The sequence below is a fragment of the Lycorma delicatula genome, chromosome 5 (genome assembly GCF_047948215.1).
Source record: "Lycorma delicatula isolate Av1 chromosome 5, ASM4794821v1, whole genome shotgun sequence".
Lineage (NCBI taxonomy): Eukaryota > Metazoa > Arthropoda > Insecta > Hemiptera > Fulgoridae > Lycorma > Lycorma delicatula.
The window spans coordinates 100403746-100427277 of NC_134459.1; the positions used below are offsets into that span (position 1 = coordinate 100403746).

Here is a 23532-nt window from a genome sequence, read left to right on the forward strand (position 1 = left end):
AGAAGAGGAGAAGCGGAAAAGCTACAAAGGAGAATAGAACAGGGAGTTAAGGTCAATTGTATAGGAACGGACAGAACTAAAAAGAAATGCATTCAAGTCTTGGATGAATTATCTACATAGGAAGATGTGAAGTTATCACTCAAGAAGGCAGTGGGTACAGAATCGGAGCAATGTCAGAACCTAAACTTGAGGTCGTCCTATGGAGGTGTGAAGATGGCCTCAGCGGTGGTCCCATCGAAAATGGCGGCTTTACTCTGCAAAATAGGAAGAGTAAGAATTGGCCAGGTGGCCCTCAGTGAGGATGTGGAAAGGTGCTTCCAGCGTTGGCCATTGGGCCAGAGAGCGGCTAAGTGCGACAGGCCAGACCAAAGTAGATTGAGTTTCTGGTGAGGGAAAGAGGGCCACTTCAGGCTGACTGTATGGTTAACATCCCAATCCCTAGGGGAAGAAACCTGCCTAGTGATGTTCCAGTCGCCACCCCCCCCCCCCCCATTCATTCAAAGCCCTGTTGGGCTTTAACAGGAGTCATCCATTGCACTCCGACTTTTTACATCTCATAGTAATAAGACTGGCCTCGTTGGGATGCCACCGATGCAAATGCCTTGGTAGACATTTGCATCGGTGATTTATTAACTCAGCTTTTGCCTTCACTGTAGCCCTCGTCTGGACATCTGAATGTCCTACATCGTAACGCTGTGAACTAGCTGAGTTCGTGGAAGCACGAACCCCACGCCACTGTATGGTTAACAGTAGGGATGTAGTACAGTGGACCACCAAGTAAGCAGTAATGTAAAGAAATGAAATTACTACAATTAAATATTAATCAGAGCAAGCCCTCCCATGACATTCTGTCGGCAAGGGCGAGGAGTTAGGGTAGTGACTTTGTAGCAGTAAATGAGCTGAGCAGAAACACAGTGAAAGGAGATCATTTGTAAAAAATGATCCAGTGAAAGGAGATTTGTAAATAACAAGATTGACTGCACCATCAGGAGAGTATCTTCTTCCTACCCGATGAGGAGCTTCAGCACTGCAGATGGGGTTGTATGGGTGGAATTAGGGGATGTATTGGTTGTTAATTACTACATCTCCCCAAACGTACCTTATGAAGACTGTAAATTATATGGACAAATTGGCGAGAATCCTCTGAGTCAGAACAGGAAAGATGATTATAGTTGGAGACTTTAATGCTAAAAGTGTTGACTGGGGGGGCCAATAACCGATAAGAGTGGGACGCTAATGTCAGAGACCTTTGCCTCTCTGGGGCTTGTGTGCATTAACTGGGGAGGGTCCCCAACTTTCAAGAGTAGGGACCAGAGATCCTTGGATATCATGGTTTGTGAAAAGAGGATATTGCCTCCAGAGTCACTGAATGACAGGTTTTGGAGGCTGATTTCTTAAGCAACCAGCGCTGTATCAAGATGGTGATAAGAGAACGACACAATTATGCCACAGAGAATAAAATGTCTGACAAGAGTTGGTTCTAAAGATTTGGAGAGATTTAGGGAGACTTTATGTGACTGAGCTCAGTCACTGAAGCGTGTTAAACAGACGAATTTACAGATCTCGTGTTGCGAAGACATGTCTGGGGAATCATAGTTCCAGTCAATAAGAGCAGTTTATTGCTGGACACAAGAAATTGCAGTGCTCAGTTATCAGTGCAGGACTGCTCGTAGGAAATTTCAACGTTTACAAGGCAGGGGTGATGTAGAATCCGCGGAAATTGACATGAGGACCTGAGGCTGATGCTACAGGCTCTCAACGAGACTAGAAGGATAGCAGTCATCTTGTTGGATGTGCTTAATGCGCTGGGGAGCAATAATAACAGTTAGAAAGGAGAAAGATCATCCTTATCTTACCAAAACTGTGCAGGAATGGCTACAAGACAGGACAATTGTGGCCTTGGTGGAGGGTGAAGATATTGTCTGCACTATGAATATGGGAGTCCTTCAGGGGTCTGTTTTGGGGGCCACTGTTGTGGGATATTGTTTAAGACAGCGTGCTGGGTCTGGCTGGGGCTGCCTTCCAGAGTTGAAGCAATTAGATATGCTGAAGATTTGGCCCTGATCATTACCACCAGGGAGGTAGACAAATTAGTGCAGAAAGCAATCATGCGATTGTTATGGTTAGCGAATGGCTAGCAAAGAGAGAGCTTTCCTTGGCAGCTGACAAAACCAAGGTGGTCACAATGACAGATCATAGGATACTTGAGGACTTCATTGTAGAGATTGATGGGGTGGAAATCCGTCCATACAGATGAGGTACCAAAAGGTGGCCAGGTTGACCACAGCGACAGCCCAAATTATGACCAATATCGTCAAGCAAAGACTAATTGCTTCTGCGATCGCCTCGACTATGTTATACACAGATCCTGTTTGGAGCAGGAAGTGCTTAGCATCAGGAGATACAAGGATAAATTGGATACCCTGCAGAGGAAGGTGGCCTTACGGAGGGCTGCAGCCTACCGGATGGTCCCTCTTGATGCTGTAGTGGTAGTCACTAGTCTTCCACTGTTGACTCTTCTGGTTCAGGAGAGAAGAGAAATTGCGGAGGGCAGCACAAAAGCAAAAGAGGAGGTGAGGAGTGACCTCTTAAACACCTGGCAGAAAAGGTGGGACCAATCACCCAAAGGTAAATGACCGCACCGTCTCATCCCAAACATCTAGGATTGGGAGCTAAGAGAATATGGGGAGGTTGACTTCTGACAGCCCAATGGCTCACGGGACACAGGTCGTTCAGGGTCTACCTCATGTGATTGGAAGAGGCCCTCACCAAAATGTATTTACTATGGGGGGATTGATACTGTAAATCACTTCTTTTTTTTTGAGTGCAACAGGTGGGAAGAATTCAGACCCTTGGATGGGAGACTGGATAGCCCTGAAAATGTGGTGACAGCCATGTTGCAGGATGTCAGTACGTGGAGACTGCGCTGCAGGTCGTTTAGAAGAGTATTCGAGAGCAAGACCTCAGAGGAGTGAAATTGGCTGGGGGATGGAGAAGGGACAGCCCTTACATGGAGGTAGTGGGGGCCCTCGGGTCACCACTATTTATGAAGTACGGGGACTCCCAGATCTATCCTTTCTGAAAGGTGAAAATATGAGTAGGACAATTGGCTGTACAGGAAGATGAAGGCTATGTATGATTGTGTGGCTGCACAAATGGTTCATATTAACATCTGCCAGATACGCAATCTATGGATTCCAGAAGATCAGGATAACAACACTGACCCAGAAAACATGGGGAAGGCCAGGAAGGGACATCTTATATAATGAGATGGCAGGGGCACTCGGGTCACTGTCATTGATTAAGTGTGCAGGACTCTTGACCCGGTCCTCAGGAGACCTGTGTCATACACCTTTTGCATAAAAAAAAAAAATACTGCAACCAAGCGTTCGCAAAGTACAAAGGAGTTTTGAATAACAGATTTCAGGACAACTACATGATCGATAGCCAATCTTCCTTGGTAGAACTGGATTGCTTGGGGGCAATTAGGGGCATTTCTCTCAAGGTACCACACTAGACGACAGTTTATCAAACGCTCCAACTTGTAGAGGGTACTGGTCAAGGATATAGGATGTTAACTGGAAGGGCATGATTTATCTTTACCAGGTTTCAATATGGAGATGACCAATGGTTCTGACCAGAAATGTAGAAATACATGGTAAGAAAATAGTTTATTGTAAATAGGCAAAAGATGTTGTAAAGCGCTATTTGGGAGGGGAGATAACATACTGAACCTGATGTTAACATTTCCAGGAGACGTGTCATGGGAATTTTTCAATGCATATCTTAGTTCATCAAAAGAAAAAGGAATGTTTAATTCATTTCTCTAATCTCCAATAATAAAAGGCACACTTTCTACCTGTAATTTAAACCTCATAAACTCAGAACAGTAGGATGATGTTAGTGAAACTGACCACAAGTAACCAAATGCATTTGCCACATCAATTAGCACAATAACGAGGATGTCATTGCTTTCTAGTCCAGCTGGTGGTGATTGTCCTGATCCTCACAGGCTCATACCCTTCTTTCCAAACAACTGATGACGAAGCTGGCCAGGAAATGGTATTGACATTTAGCCATGATTTCTGCTCAGCACATCAAAACACACGCACATACAGTCCCTTGCACTGGGGTAGGTGCAGAGTATTTCTGTCATAGGCCTACAACGATCTCTTAATGCCCTCCTGCATTCTTTTCTTGGTTTCCAGATGGTAAGGGGATATATTCACTTGTGCTATCAAGTATCAGGTGTGCAAAGATGAAAAGTTGGTAGACTGCATCACCACTTTCATCATATTGGCTAAATGAATCTTTGTACCTGATCCAACCACCCATCTGCAGAGCTGACTCTCAAGCAAATCACTATTACTGACCGAGTTAACAACTGGTCTGTGATCGCTTCCAAAAAGGTTTTTGGAAACGCGCCAGTTAAGACATGGAAATACGGATGCTGAACACAACAACAGATCGAAGCAAAGATGTAACTGATGAAGATGATACGAACATGATATCCATCCTTCAACAAGCAGAGATCTAAGCTCTGTCTCAGTCGATCAACTATCCTTCCTGGGAAGAACATAACGATGAGCCCCAAGAATGTGATGGGCGCTGAAATCACCAGTTATTAGACAGGGTACTAGAATCTGGGAAAACAGACTGGGCATATCAACCTCACTGATGTCAAAATTTGGAGAAAGGTGTAAGTTACTGATATTGATATTGAATGGTGCTAATATCTTCACTCAGACTCCAGAGATGTTTGTATCCAGTGGTATCCATGTTGTCAATTCTATTTCCTTTAGGAAAACAGCCACACCTTCTCAACCTCTGCCCTCAGTTTGATAGTCACATCTTTCGCAAACAGAGGCGAATCTCCTGTAGATACAGTATTAAAGGATTTTCTTCCTTTATTAGAATTTCAATATTCTCACGGTGACAATGGAAACCGCAAACATTCCATTGAATAATTTTTGTACCCATAAAAATTACTTTTTCCCGTTTTTATATATATATACATGCACATTCATTCTCTTTCTGTACCTGGCTACAGAGAGCTTTTACAAAACTAACACTGGATTGTTCCTTATAATGAGGGATTTTTTATAATCCCGAGCCTCAGGAAAAGACACTTTCCCCTCTGTAGAGATTTTTAAAATAGCTTTTTCTTTCTTATAGAGGGAGCATTCCCAAGACATAGACAAGTGTGGACCTTTACAGTTAACAGTTTACAGTTTTTGTATTTCAGCACATGTGCTAACATCATGCCCCACAGAGCCACAATGCGTACAAACCTGTTCATTTGTGCAACTAACTATATTTGTTGTGACCAAAACCATGGCACCGAAAGCACAGTTGCACATGGACAGATAGGTAACCAATTTTTATTTGCTCAGGAACAGTTGTAGTAGAGTAGGTTAAGATAAATGAGAATGATGGCACATCAACACCATTTTCTTTTCTCATGATTCTCTGTACAGATGAAACAGAATGCGGTAACAGCTCTTCAGATATTTCTGATAAATCAATATCAGCCAAGTCACAGCAGAAGATCCCTTGCTAGAATTCACTTTACTGTGGGGCTCCACTATCACTTTGTCCTTTTCTATATATCTAAGAGCTAAGAGCTTCCAACTCTGTTCATTATTATTAACTTCAATCAGAAGGGCACCACTAGGTCATATGAAAATTTTAAGAATAATCAAATAATTATCAAAAGCCAGCAAAAGGGAAACATAATAGCATGGATTAGTGTTATATTCATTATGAAATCATTTAAGGAAAAATGCAAGAAAAATGCCTATAAAATTATATGTATTAATTCTTGTATACGTTAAGAAAGATCAAATTCCTGTAGGAGGGCATACGTTTATTAGACATTTAATTTACAGTTGTCAAGAGAGATTTATCAAAAAGATTCAAAACTTATTTTTGAAGATAATTTATTTAAAACTCCTAGTTTAAAAAAATAAAGCAAAATTCAAATTCACTTACATAATTATGATCATGGGTATGATGATCGATGATTTCTTTTTTATGTACTTCAAGATTACTAATACTATTATTTACATTATCGTCACAACTAACACCAGCAACAGTATTTTTGTTGGAAACTGCATTGGCAGAAACACAGGTTAAAGCAGAAGGTTGCTTTAACATTTTTTTAAAAGTTACATCAATATCTTTACATTTATTATACAATACTTCCCATTCTATTAGATTTTTTACACATATTTCACAAATATTCCTAGGCCACCCAATGTCAGTTTCAGACACCTGTTAATAAAAAATAGAAAAATTAAAATAGTAGCTTGCAACCATAGATTAAAGTATACTGAATTCATTATAAAAGTTATCAAATAATCTTGCTTGTAAAATGAGATCTACAGAATATATTATCATGTTAATGCATAAATTCAGGGTGACTCTACACATTAATTTCTATTTGATTCATTGATTTTTACAATTTATTCATTACATCAAAACAAATACTTATTATTACAAAAAAAAAGTTATTTATTTATTATTCATTAGCATTACATAATAGAGCTTAATTTTTTTTAGATAACTTATCATTCACAGACATTTCTTACAATACAGTTCTTATCCGAAATACAACACATGAGAATACAGACATAAAAAGCTTTTCGATGTTATATAAAAACACTCACTGGCATAAAAGAATAATTAGGACACGTACAAAATATATCAGAAAACGCAAGGATTATTTTTTTTCAAGGTCCGATCAGTCACAAAATTAAAACCACAGTGAAAATAAAAAAATTTTTATTTGTAACAAGTACTTTATTTGTAACAAGTACTTACATAGTTACGCTATTTCTCTACATAGTCGCCACTCCGATTTAGACATTTGTCGTAGCGTGGTACCAACTTTCCAATACCCTCGTCATAGAACGGAGCATGGTCTGCAGCTCGATGTCTGTGCCAAAATGTTGTCCTCCTAGCCAGCATTTCATGTGAGCAAAAAGATGAAAATCAGATGGAGCCAAGTCCGTGTAGTGTGCGGCTGAGCATTGTCATGGAGAAAGACAATACCTGATAACAATATTCCTCTCTGCTTATTCTGAATTGCCCTTCCTAGACGTTGAAGAGTCACGCAGTATGAGGCTGCAGTGATGGTCGTGCCACATTCCATGAATTCCACCAAGAAAACTCCATTCCGGTCCCAGAACACAGTAGCCATACACTTTCTGTTGGAGAAGGTTCGCTTGAACTTCTTTGGTTTACTGGGAGAATGAGAATGCATCCACTGTTTGGATTGTTCTTTTGTTTCTTCAGTTTCAAAATGGGCCCATGTCTCGTCCCCTGTGACAATTTTGTTCAAAAAATCTTCTCCTTCATTGTAGTAGCGTTGGAGAAACATTAGGGAGGCTTCCATTCTCATTGTTTTGTGATGGTCGGGCAGCATCTTGGGAACCCATCTCGCCCACAGTTTGCGGTACTGAAGTCTCTCACTCACAATGGTGTAGAGAACTGACCTTGAAATTTCAGGAAACGAATCACTCAATACAGAAATTGTGAACCGACGATTTTCTCGAATTGCCTCATCCACTCGCTCAACAAGATCATCGGTTGATACTCACTTCCTTCCCTGACAGCCTGCACGTCTGCTTTAAAGTTCCTGCACCATTGTCGTACTTTGCTGTCACTCATTGAAGTTTCACCGTACACATTACTTATTCGTCTATGAATTTCAGCTGCATTACACCTCTCAGCCTGATAATCAAATTACCGCACGCACTTCACACTTGGCAGAAGATGCTATTGTTGTAGACATGTTTACGTGCTAGCTGCATGTTCAGAACTAAACGAAGTGACGCAGTGTGATTGAAGGCCATACTAGAGAAGCTGCGCAACACATGTACGCAAAGGTTAATCCAATTTTTGCACGGGTTCTTATTATGTGACCGATCAGACCTTGAAAAAAAAAAATAACCCTCATAAGTTATAAATTGGTATACTTTAAAAATGAACCAAATTCCAACAGATCTCTATTTAATTGACTTAAGCAATTCATTCATTATTCTTTTATAAACATAATCTACAAAAGGATCTTGTATAATTTTTAATAAAAGATTAATTCATTTTTAAAATAGATCTGTATAATAATTATACAAAATCTTTTTACATAAAATATAAACATGAAGTCAGAAAAAACTAGAAGGGCTCTTTTAGTTTTAAAAAATCAATAGAAACAGATATGTATAGCTGCAAAAATACTATTTTACAGAAATTTAAAATTTCTGTCAGCCATCAAGAATACATTTTTTTTTTTTTAATAGCATGTAATACATAATGAGACAACAATGATTAAACTTTTATTTTATAACTACTACTGTTTCTCAGATAACAGCAAACAAAAATATAAAATGAGCAAAAAATGAAGAGAGAAGTCATACAAGAATTTTTGTTATTACATAACTTAGCAACTTTCCACGTAATTACAAATATTTTGTAATACTGTTTCAATTAAAAATAATGTTATCCCTTTAAATTGGCTTCCAAGCTACATAAGGGATCCAAATAAAGCTTCCAGGATTTACTTTATTAACTCAACACAATACTTCAGCTTCCAAAGAGAGACCCTTATTATGCTTATTTATGCCATTTTTAATAAATTTCCAAACCTTTTAAAAAAAAACCTTACCATTAATTTATTAAAAGTACATTCAAAGGTTTTTTTTTTTACAGAAACAATATTCCTCTGTTGAATTCTTAAACAATATTACTTAAAAAAAAGGTTTTCTGCATCCTGTTCAACATGTACATGATTATTATTAAAATATATACATTCTCTACTCTAATCATACTTGTTACGAGTACATTTATCCACCTTTTTTAGCTTCATCATAACAAAATCACCTGTTCATGCATTTTGGATATATTCCATTTTCAAGTCATATACTGGTACTTCTGTATAAGATTGCATTAGGTCACACTCCTTAACCCAGCGGCTTGGTCTACTGGTGAACCTGTCATCGCAAATCAGCTGATTTTGAAGTCAAGAGTTCTAAGGTTCAAATATTAGTAAAGGAAACTGCCTTTACTTTATACAGATTTGAATACTAGATCATGGATACCAGTGTTCTTTGGTGGTTAGGTTTCAATTAACCACACATCTCAGGAAAGGATGACCTGGGATTGTACTACATTTCATTAGTATTCATACATATCATGCTCATTCATCCTCTGAAGTAATACCTTATGGTACTAAACAAAAAAAGAAAAAGATAAAGGTCACACACCTTACCCCACTCAAATCACACATTGATTGGCCAGTCTTTCTTCCTGTTCTTTATCTACAGATTGTTTTCCTCTGTTTTTTTATAATTATCTATTTCCTGTTCTGAGCAAAATAAGATTCTTAAATAAAACATCTACTTGATTTTTAGTCTGTTCATTTATAATTATTTTTCTATATTTTTTCATTTGAAAATTTCTAAATTTTCTAAAATATTCAATTTTTTCCTTTTATACAATTGTAAATCATTTTATTATAGAGTCTTTCACTTTCAATGGAGTATGCCCTTTGATTAAATGTGATCATAGTTCAAATCTTGTTTCTGTAAATAAAAGACCTCGTATGTTCCAAATTTTAATTTTAACTTTCTTCCCGCTATACAATATGTTATGTCATATTTACATTTTATTTTTTTTCATATCATTACTGTTATAAATATCTTTTTTCTCTCTGTTGTTATTAAAAATCTTCTCAAGTGTACTATTCGTGTTTACAACCATTTCTACATAATACTTGCTGAAAAATTGTTTGAATAGGTAAACCACTTTTCCTGTAAATGTTAATTTAGCCCATTTATATAAGTTTCTTTTTATTATTTCTACTTCTTTATATCTGTTATTTTCTATTATATGAAAAATAGTGTTTAATTATATGCTAGTTAAGAGGAGCAAAACTGCCCTATCTCACCCAATTTAGTATTTTTAGGTACATTTTTCCAGCAAACTGTAGATGCTACTTGTACCAATTTTTTCTCACATTATATGTGACATTTCCTCAACCTCTGGAACCAAAATCATTAAAATTGAACAAAAAGGGAAATTTGAATAAATTTTTTTTTAATATCCCAAAAAAGTAATTTTTTTTCAATTAATATTTTTTTTACTTAAAATTATAAGATAGTACAAAAATGATTCTAGTTCTACAACTCAACAATACAGTAAGGAACACTCACAAAAAAAATCACTTTTCTATTAAGTTATGAATAGTTTTTGAGAAAAATGTAACTTTGTATTAAAAAACTGAATCTGCAGAAATTGAAGTTTAAAGTATCATTGACTTTTAAAACTGTCTTGCCCCATAATCTGATCTTCATCCCCATAAAAATGTACACCCAACAAAGTTTTTAACAGGAACACTTAAAATACTTAAAACTTAAATTACCTAAAGAATTAAAATGTTATCTGAAAGATAACATAGATAATTATCTGAAGAATTAAAATTATTATAGTTATCAAATAAAGCTTCTTTTTATGAAGAACTGTTTGGCTATTTTGGAGGAACCAGTTGAGTTTTTGGAGTTAAGTTACCTCTGAATTGCCAGGATCCGATTCAGGATTTGTAAGTAATTTTTCTTTCCTTGTAAATTTATTGCTGTGAAAGGCTCTTTTACATTTATAAGATTTTTTTTGTCTAGGTGTTATTGATGACAAAACACTATACACACTAACAACGAAACACAAATAAGAAGACACTCATAACCAACAACAACAAAACCAGCTGGGTTTTCTTTTAGTTTAAATTATAATAAGTTGTCTGCATTCTAGTATTCAGAGACTTATATAGCAAAAAAGAGCTGCGTTCTGGTATACATAATAAAATAATATATTTATATAATGTGTTATTTAGCTATTAGCTCAAAACAAAGTTACCAAACGAAAGACTCATATTTTTGAAACTGACATTTACTCCCTAAAAATATTAATAACTTTATTAATTTCCAACATACAAAGAAAACAATTATATGCAATTACACAGGAAAGATGCTACAACACAATAGTGCCAAATTCAAAAAATTGATTTTTTTATTTTTATTCTTTATTTTTACTGACAGTGCTCTCCTTATTGCAGAGCCATGTAATCTATTTATCATGTATCTGAGAGCCACTAATTTATGTTGCACTGGATGCTATGATGATATCCATGTAAGTTTCTTTTCTATATATTTCGAAATCTAAACTAGTGTTACTTCTTTTTACTGTTAAATCTAGAAAGTTCTTTTTCCATAGTATATTTGGTGTTATGATGTAATTTGCTCATTTCTTCTACAATCCTTTCTTCAGTATTATTTTTTTAATTAATTATGTGCTGATCACATACCTAATTATAAAATAAATGAATGGAGAACAACTGATAGATAACAAAGAACAGGAAGAAAGACTAGCCAAATAATAAGTGTGATTTGAGTAGGGTAAGGTATAACCTCACACTAAATAAAGGTTTAAACAGAAATGCTAATACAGTGAATTTTGAGAATGGAATATATCTGAAACGCGTCAACAAGTGAATTAGTTAAGATGAAGCTAAGAAAAATAGAAAAATGTACTCAATATAAAAATATACATGATAATAGGCTCAAATAATTTTCATTAGCATCTTCTGAATTATTTTGTAAGTTTATATTTTAAATAGTTAATATGGATTTTAACCATATTATTTTTTAAACAAGTATTAAAAGTAATTGGATTTTTTGTGATGCTGTGTTGAACAAGGGCTAATGTAATTTCCCTGGATCCAACCAGGTAAACGAGGCAGTTTTTTTTTTTTAACAGTGGAAAGGAATAGCTAACCATTCATGATTTGATCTGTGTAATGTATACCAATCAGAAAAAATATTTATTTATTTGTTTAGATAATTTAGAGATGAAGATGTTCACATGGATCCTTAATAACCCAAAATTAATTATTTCTTCAACTGTTCAAATAACCTATTATCTGCTGAAGCGTTTACATAACAGCTGAAATGTTTTTTTAACATATAAAACTTTATAAAATCAATTATTCTGAATATCAGTTAAGTTATGTAACATTTAAAATATACAAATTAATAAAGAATGGAATTAAAAAACAAACCAGCTAATTAATTATAAAATATCTGCACTAACCTGTACAGGTAGGTGTTGATTTATTATAAAAGGTACATGCTTATTTCTAGCAACATCTCCAAATATAGGTTGTAAAGTATCACTTAATTTTCCACATAGTCGGCATATGTTTTCAGTACTGACACGTACCAATTTCTTGACTAATGGCTTCTTTTTATGTCCTGAAATATTGAAAAGAATAAAAATAACATATCAACTGCCATATAAAGTAATAAAAACAAATAATTTTTACACAATTCCCATCTTTAAATCATCTAAATTGTTTGAAAAGCATTTACAAAAAACCTATAGCTTATTATTTTTTAAGATTAACCATGTTAACACAAAATCAGTCATACAGACGCTACAGATATCAATAGCTCACAATATGAGCAATTTTTAGAATAATAGGATAATAGGAAACAGGCTTTAGATATAACTAAATATTAAATATTAAACCTTGCTAATTTTATAAAAATGCAATCATAATAAAATACTACTATAATACTTAACAAGATAATCTAAAAGAAAAAAAAAAACCAATAATTTTTAAGACATTGTTTTTATACGAGAGGTTATCTCTAAAATAAAGGCCGATTCACTGTAAAAAAATTTATTCTGAAAACTTTATATAAATATATTTTTTTCTCTTAAACACCTACCTTACACTACTTCTCTATATAAGTACCAAATGAATTAAGACATTTATTGCAGCAACACCACCAGCTTCAATATACCCTCACCATATTCTTCTGCCACGAGTCCATTTAGCCGCTGATTAACATTTTTAAATTCATCTTCACCCACGAATTGCTTACCACTCAAACTTTCGATTTTGCAAACAAATGGTAACATTGCCAAACATTATTTTTGTTTCCTAACGTGTGATACATGATTTTAATCTGTTTTTTGATGTTGAAAACAAATATAAACTCAGAATCTTTCTATCGCCCACCATTTTTGAAAAATTTTTAATTTTAATTAAAGAATTTTTTTTTTTTTTCAATGTATAGTTAGCATTTTAAGCTCCTATATTGTATTTCGTTAGCTCATTTTACATTGTTTAACTTTGTTTAACATAATTTGTAAGCTTTAAATAAACAATACTAGACAAAGAATTAAATCATATCATATAGTCAAATATTATGACATCATATCTAACACTGAAGAGTAAGCCTTCATGGACAAGTTTAATCACGTCTGTGCAGGTAAAAAAATGTAGCTGAAAACACAGCTGTGTTGGCTGTATTAAACACTGGATTTAGGAATGAAAATTTTGTTAAGTCTTTTTGCTGTCTTAAGTTTGTTAACAGTGAAGTGTCATAATGCATCAAAATTGTGTAAATGGTGTGGATGTCTTTTGTTATGTATGTGGTAAATTTACTGTAAAATCAAATAGAAAAAATATTACACCTTTAATTAAAATAGCAATCATCAATGTAAAATTGGTGATCAGGATAAGACGTGGGCTCCTCATATAGTATGCACTAACTGTTCTGTATATTTAAGAAGATGGCTGAAAGGTATAAGGAAGGCTTTGCCATTTGGTGTACCTATGGTTTGGCGTGAACCAAAAGATCATGTAACCGAATGGTTTAACAAGTGTGTCTGGAATTTCTAAAACATCTAAACATACTGTAAAATATCCTTCATTGCAATCAGGCCTGTATCTCACAGTGAAATTATTCAAGTTCCTGAGCCACCAGTCAATGTATATTTCTAAAGCAGCGATGAAAAATCAGGCAGTACTGAAGAAGACAACAGTGATTTTGATTTTTAATTATCTTCCAATAAGCCACATCTTACATCGCAAGGTGAATTAAATGAATTGGTTAGGGATTTAGATTTATCAATAAAACAAGGTGAACTGTTAAGATCAAGACTGTAAGGTTGGAATTTACTTCAAACAAATACAAAAATTTTGGGCTTTTGAAGCCGACAAAAAGAACTTTCTCAATTTGGTTTATTGCACAAATATTTATGAGCTCTAAAATATTGATGAGACATTTGCAAAAGTTTTCTCTGCAAACTAAAATATGACAATTACCACGATATTGTTAACAAACTTCTTACTTCATACAGAGGTATGGGATGTAGTATGTATTTGAAAATATATTTCCTCCACTCACATCTGGATTTTTTACCGGACAACCTCAGAGACATTAAATGATGAACATGGTGAACGATTCCACCTAGATATTTCGGTGATGGAAAGCTGCTATAAAGGGAAATGTAATACTAAAATGCTAGCCGATTCCTGTTTGACATTAATTCGGGATGTGCTTGAGACTATTTATAAAAGAAAAGCATCAGTAAAATCATTCTAACACATGAATGAAGAAATTTTACAGATTTTAACTATATTTTCCCTTAATTTTTTTTGAAGCGTAATTTATTTAAAACTAAGGGTGATAGATACATTCTATTTACAGATCTGTAATGTACACAGTTGCAAGAAATGGTATCACACTTAGAGAAACATAAAAAATTTTTTTTTTGTCTATCAGTGTAATCAGAAGGAGCTAAGTCTGGACTATATGGTGATAAATTTCCCATCCAAATGTTCTCAGTAAATCACATGTCAGACCCGCAACACGTTGATGTGCATTATCGTGAGCAGGACGACACTGTCGGTCAGCAGCAGTCCACGTTGCCGATTTTGAATGGCATGCTGTAACTTATGTAGAGTTTCGCAGTAGGTTTTTGCATTTATAGTTGTTCCATGTGGCATGAAATCAATCAGCAGTATGCCAAACTGATCCCAAAAGACTGTGGACATCAGTTTGCATCCAATGGCTGTGGCTTGGCCTTTGTTGATCTGGTTGATGATTGAGGATGATGCCACTCACTTGATTGCCCTTTTTTCTCTGGCATGTAATACGAAATCCACGTTTCATCGCCAGTAACAATTGAAATAAAAAACTCATCACCATTTACTATGTAGCACATCAAAAATTCAAAGCACATCCCATTCAATTTTTTTTGTGATGTTCCGTTAAGATATGCAGCACCCAACATGTACAAACTTTCTGAAACATCAGCTCTTGAAACACCAAGAAAAAGAAAGGCCAGGTTGGAAATCATTCAGCGACGATCTTTACTCATTTCATCATCAACACATTTTAGCAAGTCGTCGGTGATTATCAAGGGCCTCCCCAAACATTCTTCATAACGCACATTAATTCTGTTATTTCTAAACCTTTTGCACCATTTTCGGATATTTCTTTCATTCTTATTACATTATCACCTCACACAGCAACCAACTTCCTATTAATTTCAGCCGGCTTAATGTTTGTTGACAGTTTAAAAAACATATGACTCAACAAATTTCAGTCGGTGGCAACATCAATTTTCCTATTATTTTATAACATAGTAACTCACATAATCCAAGACACTACAAAGCGACAACTTATAGACAATAATGCAGTGTGTAAAATTAGAACAAACTTGTTCATACTTATCTACATTATAGCGATCAAGAAATTAAATAAAACTTCAATATATGTAAATAAAAACAAAGTTTCTTTAATGATACTATTTAAGATGCCAAGAGAGAAGTTCAGTTTATAAATAAATCAAGGTTAAATAAATCAAAAATGTTACATTAAAGAAAATGATGAGATGATTATTAGGCAGAACATAATAAAATAGAAACTGAAGAATTTTATTTTAAAACAGAATGATGGATGAATGGTTGCAAGAATGGATGAATGATGCAAGGAAGATATCAAAACAAGACAAAAATAAATATGAGTACGTCGCGGCGTGGACACTTGAAAGTTCAACCAAAGCTTCTTATGAAATATTATATTAATTATTAATGGTGCAAAATAATGTATATGCAATATGCACAAATAATAAATTTTTCTATCTATACTTCATTATTAGGTAAAGATTATGAACCATACAGATTCCTCACAGAAGCTCAACCATATCTAGGTTAAGATCCGCTTTTATTTGTAATAAGTCAGTTTGAAATAGTATTAGTCATGATTAGACAAAATTTAATTAACAAGGAATAGAAAGAGTTACACTACTACTCTTCAACATTATATAATAATATAAAGAATTGATCAGTTATTAGAATAAAAATAACAAATATGAGTGTGATCAAAAACCATTCACAATTAAGTAACAGTATCATTCTTTGAACAAGATTGTTGAATGAACTTATTATTAGCTAACGCATCATGTTTGTTTTTTCTCAGTTGACTCCCCATCCCGAAGTCTGCATTAAGAAGCTTCCCTTCAAAAAAGCACCTCATGTGCAAGAGGCAAGTACAGCGGTTCTTTGTATGAGAATAATGATGTTTATTATAGTCAGTCAGTGTGGTTGAAGTTTCCTGCATTTCCATGAATTCAAATATCCTATACAATGGTATATTTGAATTTATAAAAGTCAACAATTTTACTATATCCTTCCAAAAATTGAAGTGAAAAAAAAAAGACTATTAGTTATAGTAGCTAATACAATATACATATTGAGGAGTGTAATAGTGTATGCATGAATGTAAAGCTCAGGACAATAAGAAACTCAAGATTACAATTAAATGAACTAGTCGGACATCGTAAATCAGTACAAAATTAAAAGATTAGCACAGAATAGAAAGATGAAGAAATTCAATTAAATACTCAAATGACAGATTCAAAAAAGAAAAGCAAACAATTAGAATAAAAAACACTGACCCAAAATTGCAACTCTAGATCTCTTTGGAAGAGGTTCTTCAGAAATGACTTCAGCAAAATCTTCCAGTTTTGAAGTATTCATTTTTTTAGCTGTAAGATTACGAGCTCGTTTATTAAACAAGGTTTTTTTCTTCGCCAATACAGTAGTTTTATTTTCTTTAGGTAAATCTACATTTGATAACGTAATATGATTAGTGGTTCTTGGTGACTTTCTTGAAGCAACACTGCTTATGTCTTTAATTTTACTTGTTTTGCTCAATTGTTCAATAAATTGTTTTCTAGAGTTATTGACTGTATTTGTGTCTTCGGTATTAGAAGTAACAATTTCATCTTCTGCTAAATCTTGCAAATTACCAGAAGACATCCTTTCTTGTTTATTAAATACATCTTTCATTATTTTTCGCCTTGATACTTTTGTGCAAACTGAACGATCAAATAAAGTTGGTACTGCATTCCACTTCAATAATCTTTTATTGTCTTGCCTATTATTTTCAAACTGATCTGGAGTAAAATGTTTCTGTAAAAATAAATCATGTTTTAATAATATATTTTACATGCTAAATAGATTTACAAAAAATGGATAGGTAAAGTTCAAATACAAACCCAAAAGAAAGTCAACACGAACACAACAAAAATCTAAATACCAATAATTGGTCCTGTGCAAGATTGTGAACAACATAACTAATAACCAGGTGGTTCCAAAATAGTAGAAACATTTAAATTAATATATTGATAAATATGTGGAATGATAATTAAATTCCAATCTGCAAAGACTTGTTTAATCAAATTTTTCCTACTGAACTTTAATTTAGTCACACCAAAGAAAGCAGAAGCAGATCAGTACACATACTATCTTTCAATACTACCAGTTATTTCATGAACGTAAAATAACTCATTAGCATAATTTACGGATGAACAGAATGTGTGGTGAAAGGTATACTATAGATGAAGATCATTTTGGTTCAGGAAAAGGAAGGCCATTCTGGCCCTCAGAATAATCTTAAAAGGCAAAGGTTTAAGAAGTTTCCTTCTTAAGATTGTGAAACAGCTACTGTAGATCGAAAATTCCAACCTACATGGTATTTGTAGGAATGGAGAAATATTAAACTTAAAAAACAAAACTGGACTAAATAAATGGAAAGAAATTTAAGTAAAATCTATACAACAATCAGGTAGTAGCAATTAGTGTACAAAGATAAAAAGTGAATCTATAATTCATAGAGGAGTAAGATAAGGATAAAGTTTGTTCCTGATACTTTATAATTTGAATACATAAGAGGCAATATAGAGATTGAAGAAAAAATTTTGAAGTTAAATATCCAAGGAGAAAAAGTAATTTTACATTAAGATTCACTGATATTGTTCTTTTCACAAAAACCAAGTATGAGTTAGAAAAAAATACTGAATGACATGAATTTATAGCTAGGAGAGAAGTTTACCTGTTAAATAAATAAGATGTTTAATTAACAAAGCTCTAACAAAGACAACAGTAATGAAATGTGACAGAAATGTCTTCTTTCTATAATATTTTATAATTAAGATTATTATTTTCCTTAATGAAGAATTAAGTAGCAAGATAGTTGAACACAATATTCCGAAATGTAAAAGCTTTGATATTTAGGTAGTAAAATTACAAAGGATGGACAAGATATACAAACAAGGAGATCTTTTATCCTGAGAAGAAAATTTAATACAGATCTAAAAATTAAAAAGATTTCCTTAAAAATGTAGCAAGTAGTATAGCACTTAACAGGGAAGAAACAGATATAACAGGAAATGAAGAAAAAAAATAATAGAAGACCTTGAAACATCAGGATTTTGAAAATTAACTGGGCTGATAAAACATAAAATAAAGAAATCGTAAGAAAAATAGAAGAAAGAAGTTTTTGTAAAGAGTTGAAATAAGTTAGTAAATTAAGGCATCTACTTTTAGCTAATTTGATAACACAAGGAGTGTGTACAGAGGGTTAACTTAAGGCTTAGAATTTAATATTTATAATGATGTTCGATGATTATACACAACAGAAACAAACTGAGAACATCAAAATAGTCAGACTTCTGACGTCTCAAAAAAAAACTAGTGTGAAAAGCAATAACATACTGTGCTTAATCAATTCTTATTGTTTCTTTAATTTTCATTTAGGAGTGCATAAGTTTGATTGTAGATAAAACCATACTTAATCAAATCATATAATACTAGATTTGATGATTTATAGACTATCTACAGTTTAAAATTAAATGAACAAAACTCTAATTACATTTTGTCTGTTTTTCCCAATAAATTAAAGAATTTAGCAAATAATTTAAAAGTTTGTTAAATAAAGTTTAAAAATTTGTTAAATAAATCATATACAGTCTGGATGGGTATCTAACTTTGTTACTTGGTTTTAAATTACATACCTGTGAATAAGCTTGGTGCTTGTTCATATGTTTCTTATAAGAAATTCTAACGTTAAGTTGTACTGTGTATTTTATTTTATAGGATTTACAATTTTATTGATGTCTTGGCATACTCAAATGAAGTCTGTGTTACTTGATTTAAATTAATAAATAACTGTACTACTAGTTACATTAATACACAGTACAGTGGAAAGGATGATAAAAAATACTCAAAATTTCAAAATCCAATTAGATTTCTACTGAAATGATTATTTCAGTCACAATCTGGCATACTAAAACAGTATACTTAAAACTTTTTCATACTTTAAATGAAATTTTGAGCAATCACCACTTTGGTTCATGCTTAGCCTTACAGTCTACGTACTACATCATAAACAAATCTTATTAATTTCTGGAACCTGTCAAATTTAATTTTACTTATTCCAAACTGTGTATGAACAGAAAGATTGTTACATATTTTTATAACCATTTGGAAAAATAGCACTAACTTCATGGGAAAAAGACTTTTCTCTACTACCTAAAATTTAATTTTTTAACATTTTTGGCAATAATCATCAGTGAAGATTATCAGAAACGCCAATTTTTAAATCAAACCAAATTAAACTAATAGCCTGTTTAACATAAGTAAAAAATCCTTAAATTTTAATTTGCCTTATTCATAGGTTTTTATAGTTTATTAATATTACAGAAAAAAATAAGGCTATTTCTTGAATACAATTCTACCTCTAAGCATATTTTATTGGCATTTAGCAATAATTTTCTGGTTTATTTTATCGGCCAAATATCTACACAACTATATTTTTAATATCATAAATGTGCATTAACCCAGTAAGTGCAGTAGGTGGAAAAGAAACAACATTTGAACAGTACACTACAGCAAATTTTCTCATGGCTGGTTTCAACAAAAAAAAAAAGTTTCATCATACGAGCAACAGAATATGTAATATGAGTTTTCTTGGAAAATAAATACAAAACCAACTAAAGGGATGTTTTATTTCTGTAACATCTGTTTAATTTTTTTTATGTTTACACTTTCATAATAAAACAGATTATTTACAACTCAATTTCTAAATATCTAGCACTAGGCCTACACAATAGTAGATTAATACAATAGTAAACGCAGATGATCTCCAGAATTATTAGTTACTTCCTTTTAACCTATAAGCAGTCAAAATAAACACAATACTCAATTTTGTTTGGCAATTTTTTTTATCAAACTTTGTGCAGTATGTAAATTACCCATGCTTCATGCTGAATTCACGACTTTTACTTGATAAGATGAAAATTGGCACGATATGATATTTGTCTTAAAATGAATTGTTTCTATTCACCTCCAAAGGTTGCTCCTGATGTGTATTCTGATTGTATGCTGGTATTATACAGCATTTAATTATACTATATTAGTAAGCAAGTTAAGTACTTCAGCAAAGGCAATAATGTGGAGTGTTACGTGGTGATGTTAACATTTAGAAAAGTTATGTCAATTTATTAATTAGCTTGTTTTAAAAATTTCAGGTGTTTGAAGAGGTTGGGTACAATAATTTTTATTGAAGTCTACAATAAAATGGGTTAAGATACAAATAGCATGTGAAACCATCATTCTGAGTTCAATTTAATACAAATTTTGTATCTTGTATAGATGTGTGTTTTGTCATCGCTCAATAATCAATAGTTTTAAAACTTTCCTTGCGGTAATCTTCTTTTTAGTGGATTGATTGGATAATTATGAACACTGTTTTTACACAATACTTCCATCAAAGGCAACTAATAAAACCAATATCTACAATCATATAAAAATTGAACTAAAGGCCTTTCATTTGGAAACCAGTAACAATATTAACGAACGAGCGAAGCTCTTACTGCAAAGATCGGCATCAATAATGGATTAAAAATGGCTATCCATAATAAAGAAAAATTAAACAGCCGTCTTAAATATTAAGAATAATGTACAAAATAAAAATATTGCAGTACTCATTTAAAACAAACTAACCAGCTGAAAAAAAAATTGTTATATAAACTAACCTCGCAAACGACAGATTTTGATGGTACATCGGGTCTCCCTATATTCTTTACCCACTGCAATCTTCGATCTTCATTCCTGTCTCCTTGCGGCAACAAGAACATTCTATAACCGTGTTCCGATCTATTAGTACAACCAAGAGCACAACAACCCGGCATGTTTTAAGAAGAAAATAAAGTTGCCAATCGTTATCATCGAATTTATTGCAGTATCTGTCACGGAGTAAACATGGCGAAGTTCAACTTGACTAAATGTTTTTAACCAGTATGAAAATCCACAACCCCCCAACCATAGTGGGCCATCTCTCTGACGTCAGCAATAGTAAATAAATACGAACGGCTCTTCAAAATGCAAAATAATACAGAAAGATAATAATAAAACAAATCTCCAATACCTTACAAAAACATAATATTTTCTTATAAAAAAAAAATTTACAATTCATTTTTAAAAAGCTGCAACTATATTAAATTACAATTTCAATAAAATTATTCTTATACTAAAATCGAATAAATAAATTATAAAATTTAGATGACTTTGAGAGTTATTTATAGGTTTTTAGAATCTGTACCATCATTTCAATGAAATTTTTCAAACATTTTTTTTATAGATATTGTAAAATTAGTTCAGAACAAATGGTTTTATAAGAAACCATGTATTGTTTTTGTAATTGTAAAAATAAGCTATAAGGGGCTCTATAATTTTAACACTTTCAAAACTAGCACACAACAAACATATTACAACATCTAGACTGGTATTTTTTTAATGAAAAATTGAAAAACAAGAGTAAGTTATAACACAAAATAAAATGTACGTGTACGTTATGGCTGCAACTTTGATGGTTGTAGGCAACCTGACATGTATTCCAAATCAACAATACATATTACTCAAGAATAACAAATGAAGTCTTCTCCACTGACCTGAATGTACTGTTGAATATCCGCATGCCAAGCTCACTGTATATGGGTAAAGTCCAGCCTTCAACCTTCTTTCTTTTCACCACAGGGGCAGCCTGAATAATCAAAATAATTACTCTCAGAGAACTCAGATAAGTTCTCTGGTACCTTTGATGCTTTAAATTTATCAAAGAAAGACTGGGAAAGATAGCGAAGAGTAACAAATTTATACAAATTTTTTTGTAAAAACAAAATTTCAAAACATCATATTTTACCATGAAATACTTAATTTTAATCAGAGAAAGAGCTGTATATTGTTGAATTTATTCTTATTGGTAGATGTCAATATCAATGTCATCAACCTAGCACTATTTAATGAAAAACTTATATTAGAAAAAATTAAAAAAAGGGAAAGAATTTGAAAACACTACAGTGCAACGACAGTAACAAATGAAAACATCAACAAAAATTACTTTTAATTCCCAAATATCAATACAACAAATTGAAATGCAATGCAGTATTTACAGCTGCAAAGAGGATGTACAGAATGTTATAAAGGACTCCAAATGTGATCTACAAAATTTTAAAGCTGTAGCCACAGCACGTATAAGTATGAACTTACACACTTCTCCAATAACTGTATTGGTTTCACCCAACAGATTGGTTGTCAACCAGAATTAAATCTTATCATGGTAAAACCCATAGCTTGGGTGGGGATGGTCTTCCTTTTATTTGCTGAAAAAGTTCTCTCATTTTATCAACAGAAATTTTAATAATATAAAGGTGACAGTTAAATATAAACCGAACATTTTTTATTCAATTAACATTTCTTAGGATGTTCTAAATGTTAATTTTCTATGCAGTTCCATTAATTTTTAAACATTTCTGCCACCAAAGGGGTAATTTTTTTTTTTTATTATACAAAGTAGTTCATTTTTACCTCAGTAGTTCATACCCAAGTATTCCACCTCTTTCTTCCTTTTAAATTCCTTCCAATATCTCCTCAAAGGGTCCAAGGAAGTATTAATTACATGGTGCTAAGTCAGAGCTTCAACAGGGTTGTGTTTATACTCTAATGCAATTGAAGAAATTTTTGTTTGATTGCTCTGGCCCTGCATAATCTAGCACTGTTATGAAGGAGAAACATATTGCAGAATAGAGTTCCTTCAAACTGATAGGTTGCCTTGCCCTAGGCTAACAATTAACAGCATTAAAATGCAGTGTTTACTGTTCTTTCATGTAAAAAATTTCATAAATAATCCCTTTATAGTCTCAAAACACTATGGTAAGAACTTTACCACCAAACTACACTTTTGCCTCACTGACTTTGTTTATCTTTTCTTCACCAATGACCACTTTATCAACTGTTTTATCCTTGTTATACTTTATCATAAACAAATTTATCAACTACAG

At 33.0% G+C, this 23532-nt stretch overlaps 1 protein-coding gene across 1 annotated transcript in view; it reads right to left on the bottom strand.

Annotated features, from left to right (window-relative positions):
* Positions 1 to 21525, bottom strand: part of LOC142325253 (uncharacterized) — a 42783-nt gene extending 21258 nt beyond the window's left edge. Inside the window, exons 1-4 of the mRNA XM_075366756.1 lie at positions 21229 to 21525; positions 16807 to 17323; positions 12142 to 12302; positions 5992 to 6273 (exon numbers count right to left, since the gene is read on the bottom strand). Coding sequence (XP_075222871.1) covers positions 5992 to 6273; positions 12142 to 12302; positions 16807 to 17323; positions 21229 to 21384 — 1116 coding nt within the window. The 5' untranslated portion in view covers positions 21385 to 21525. The remainder of the gene's footprint in view (positions 1 to 5991; positions 6274 to 12141; positions 12303 to 16806; positions 17324 to 21228) is intronic.
* Positions 21526 to 23532: the final 2007 nt, after the last annotated feature.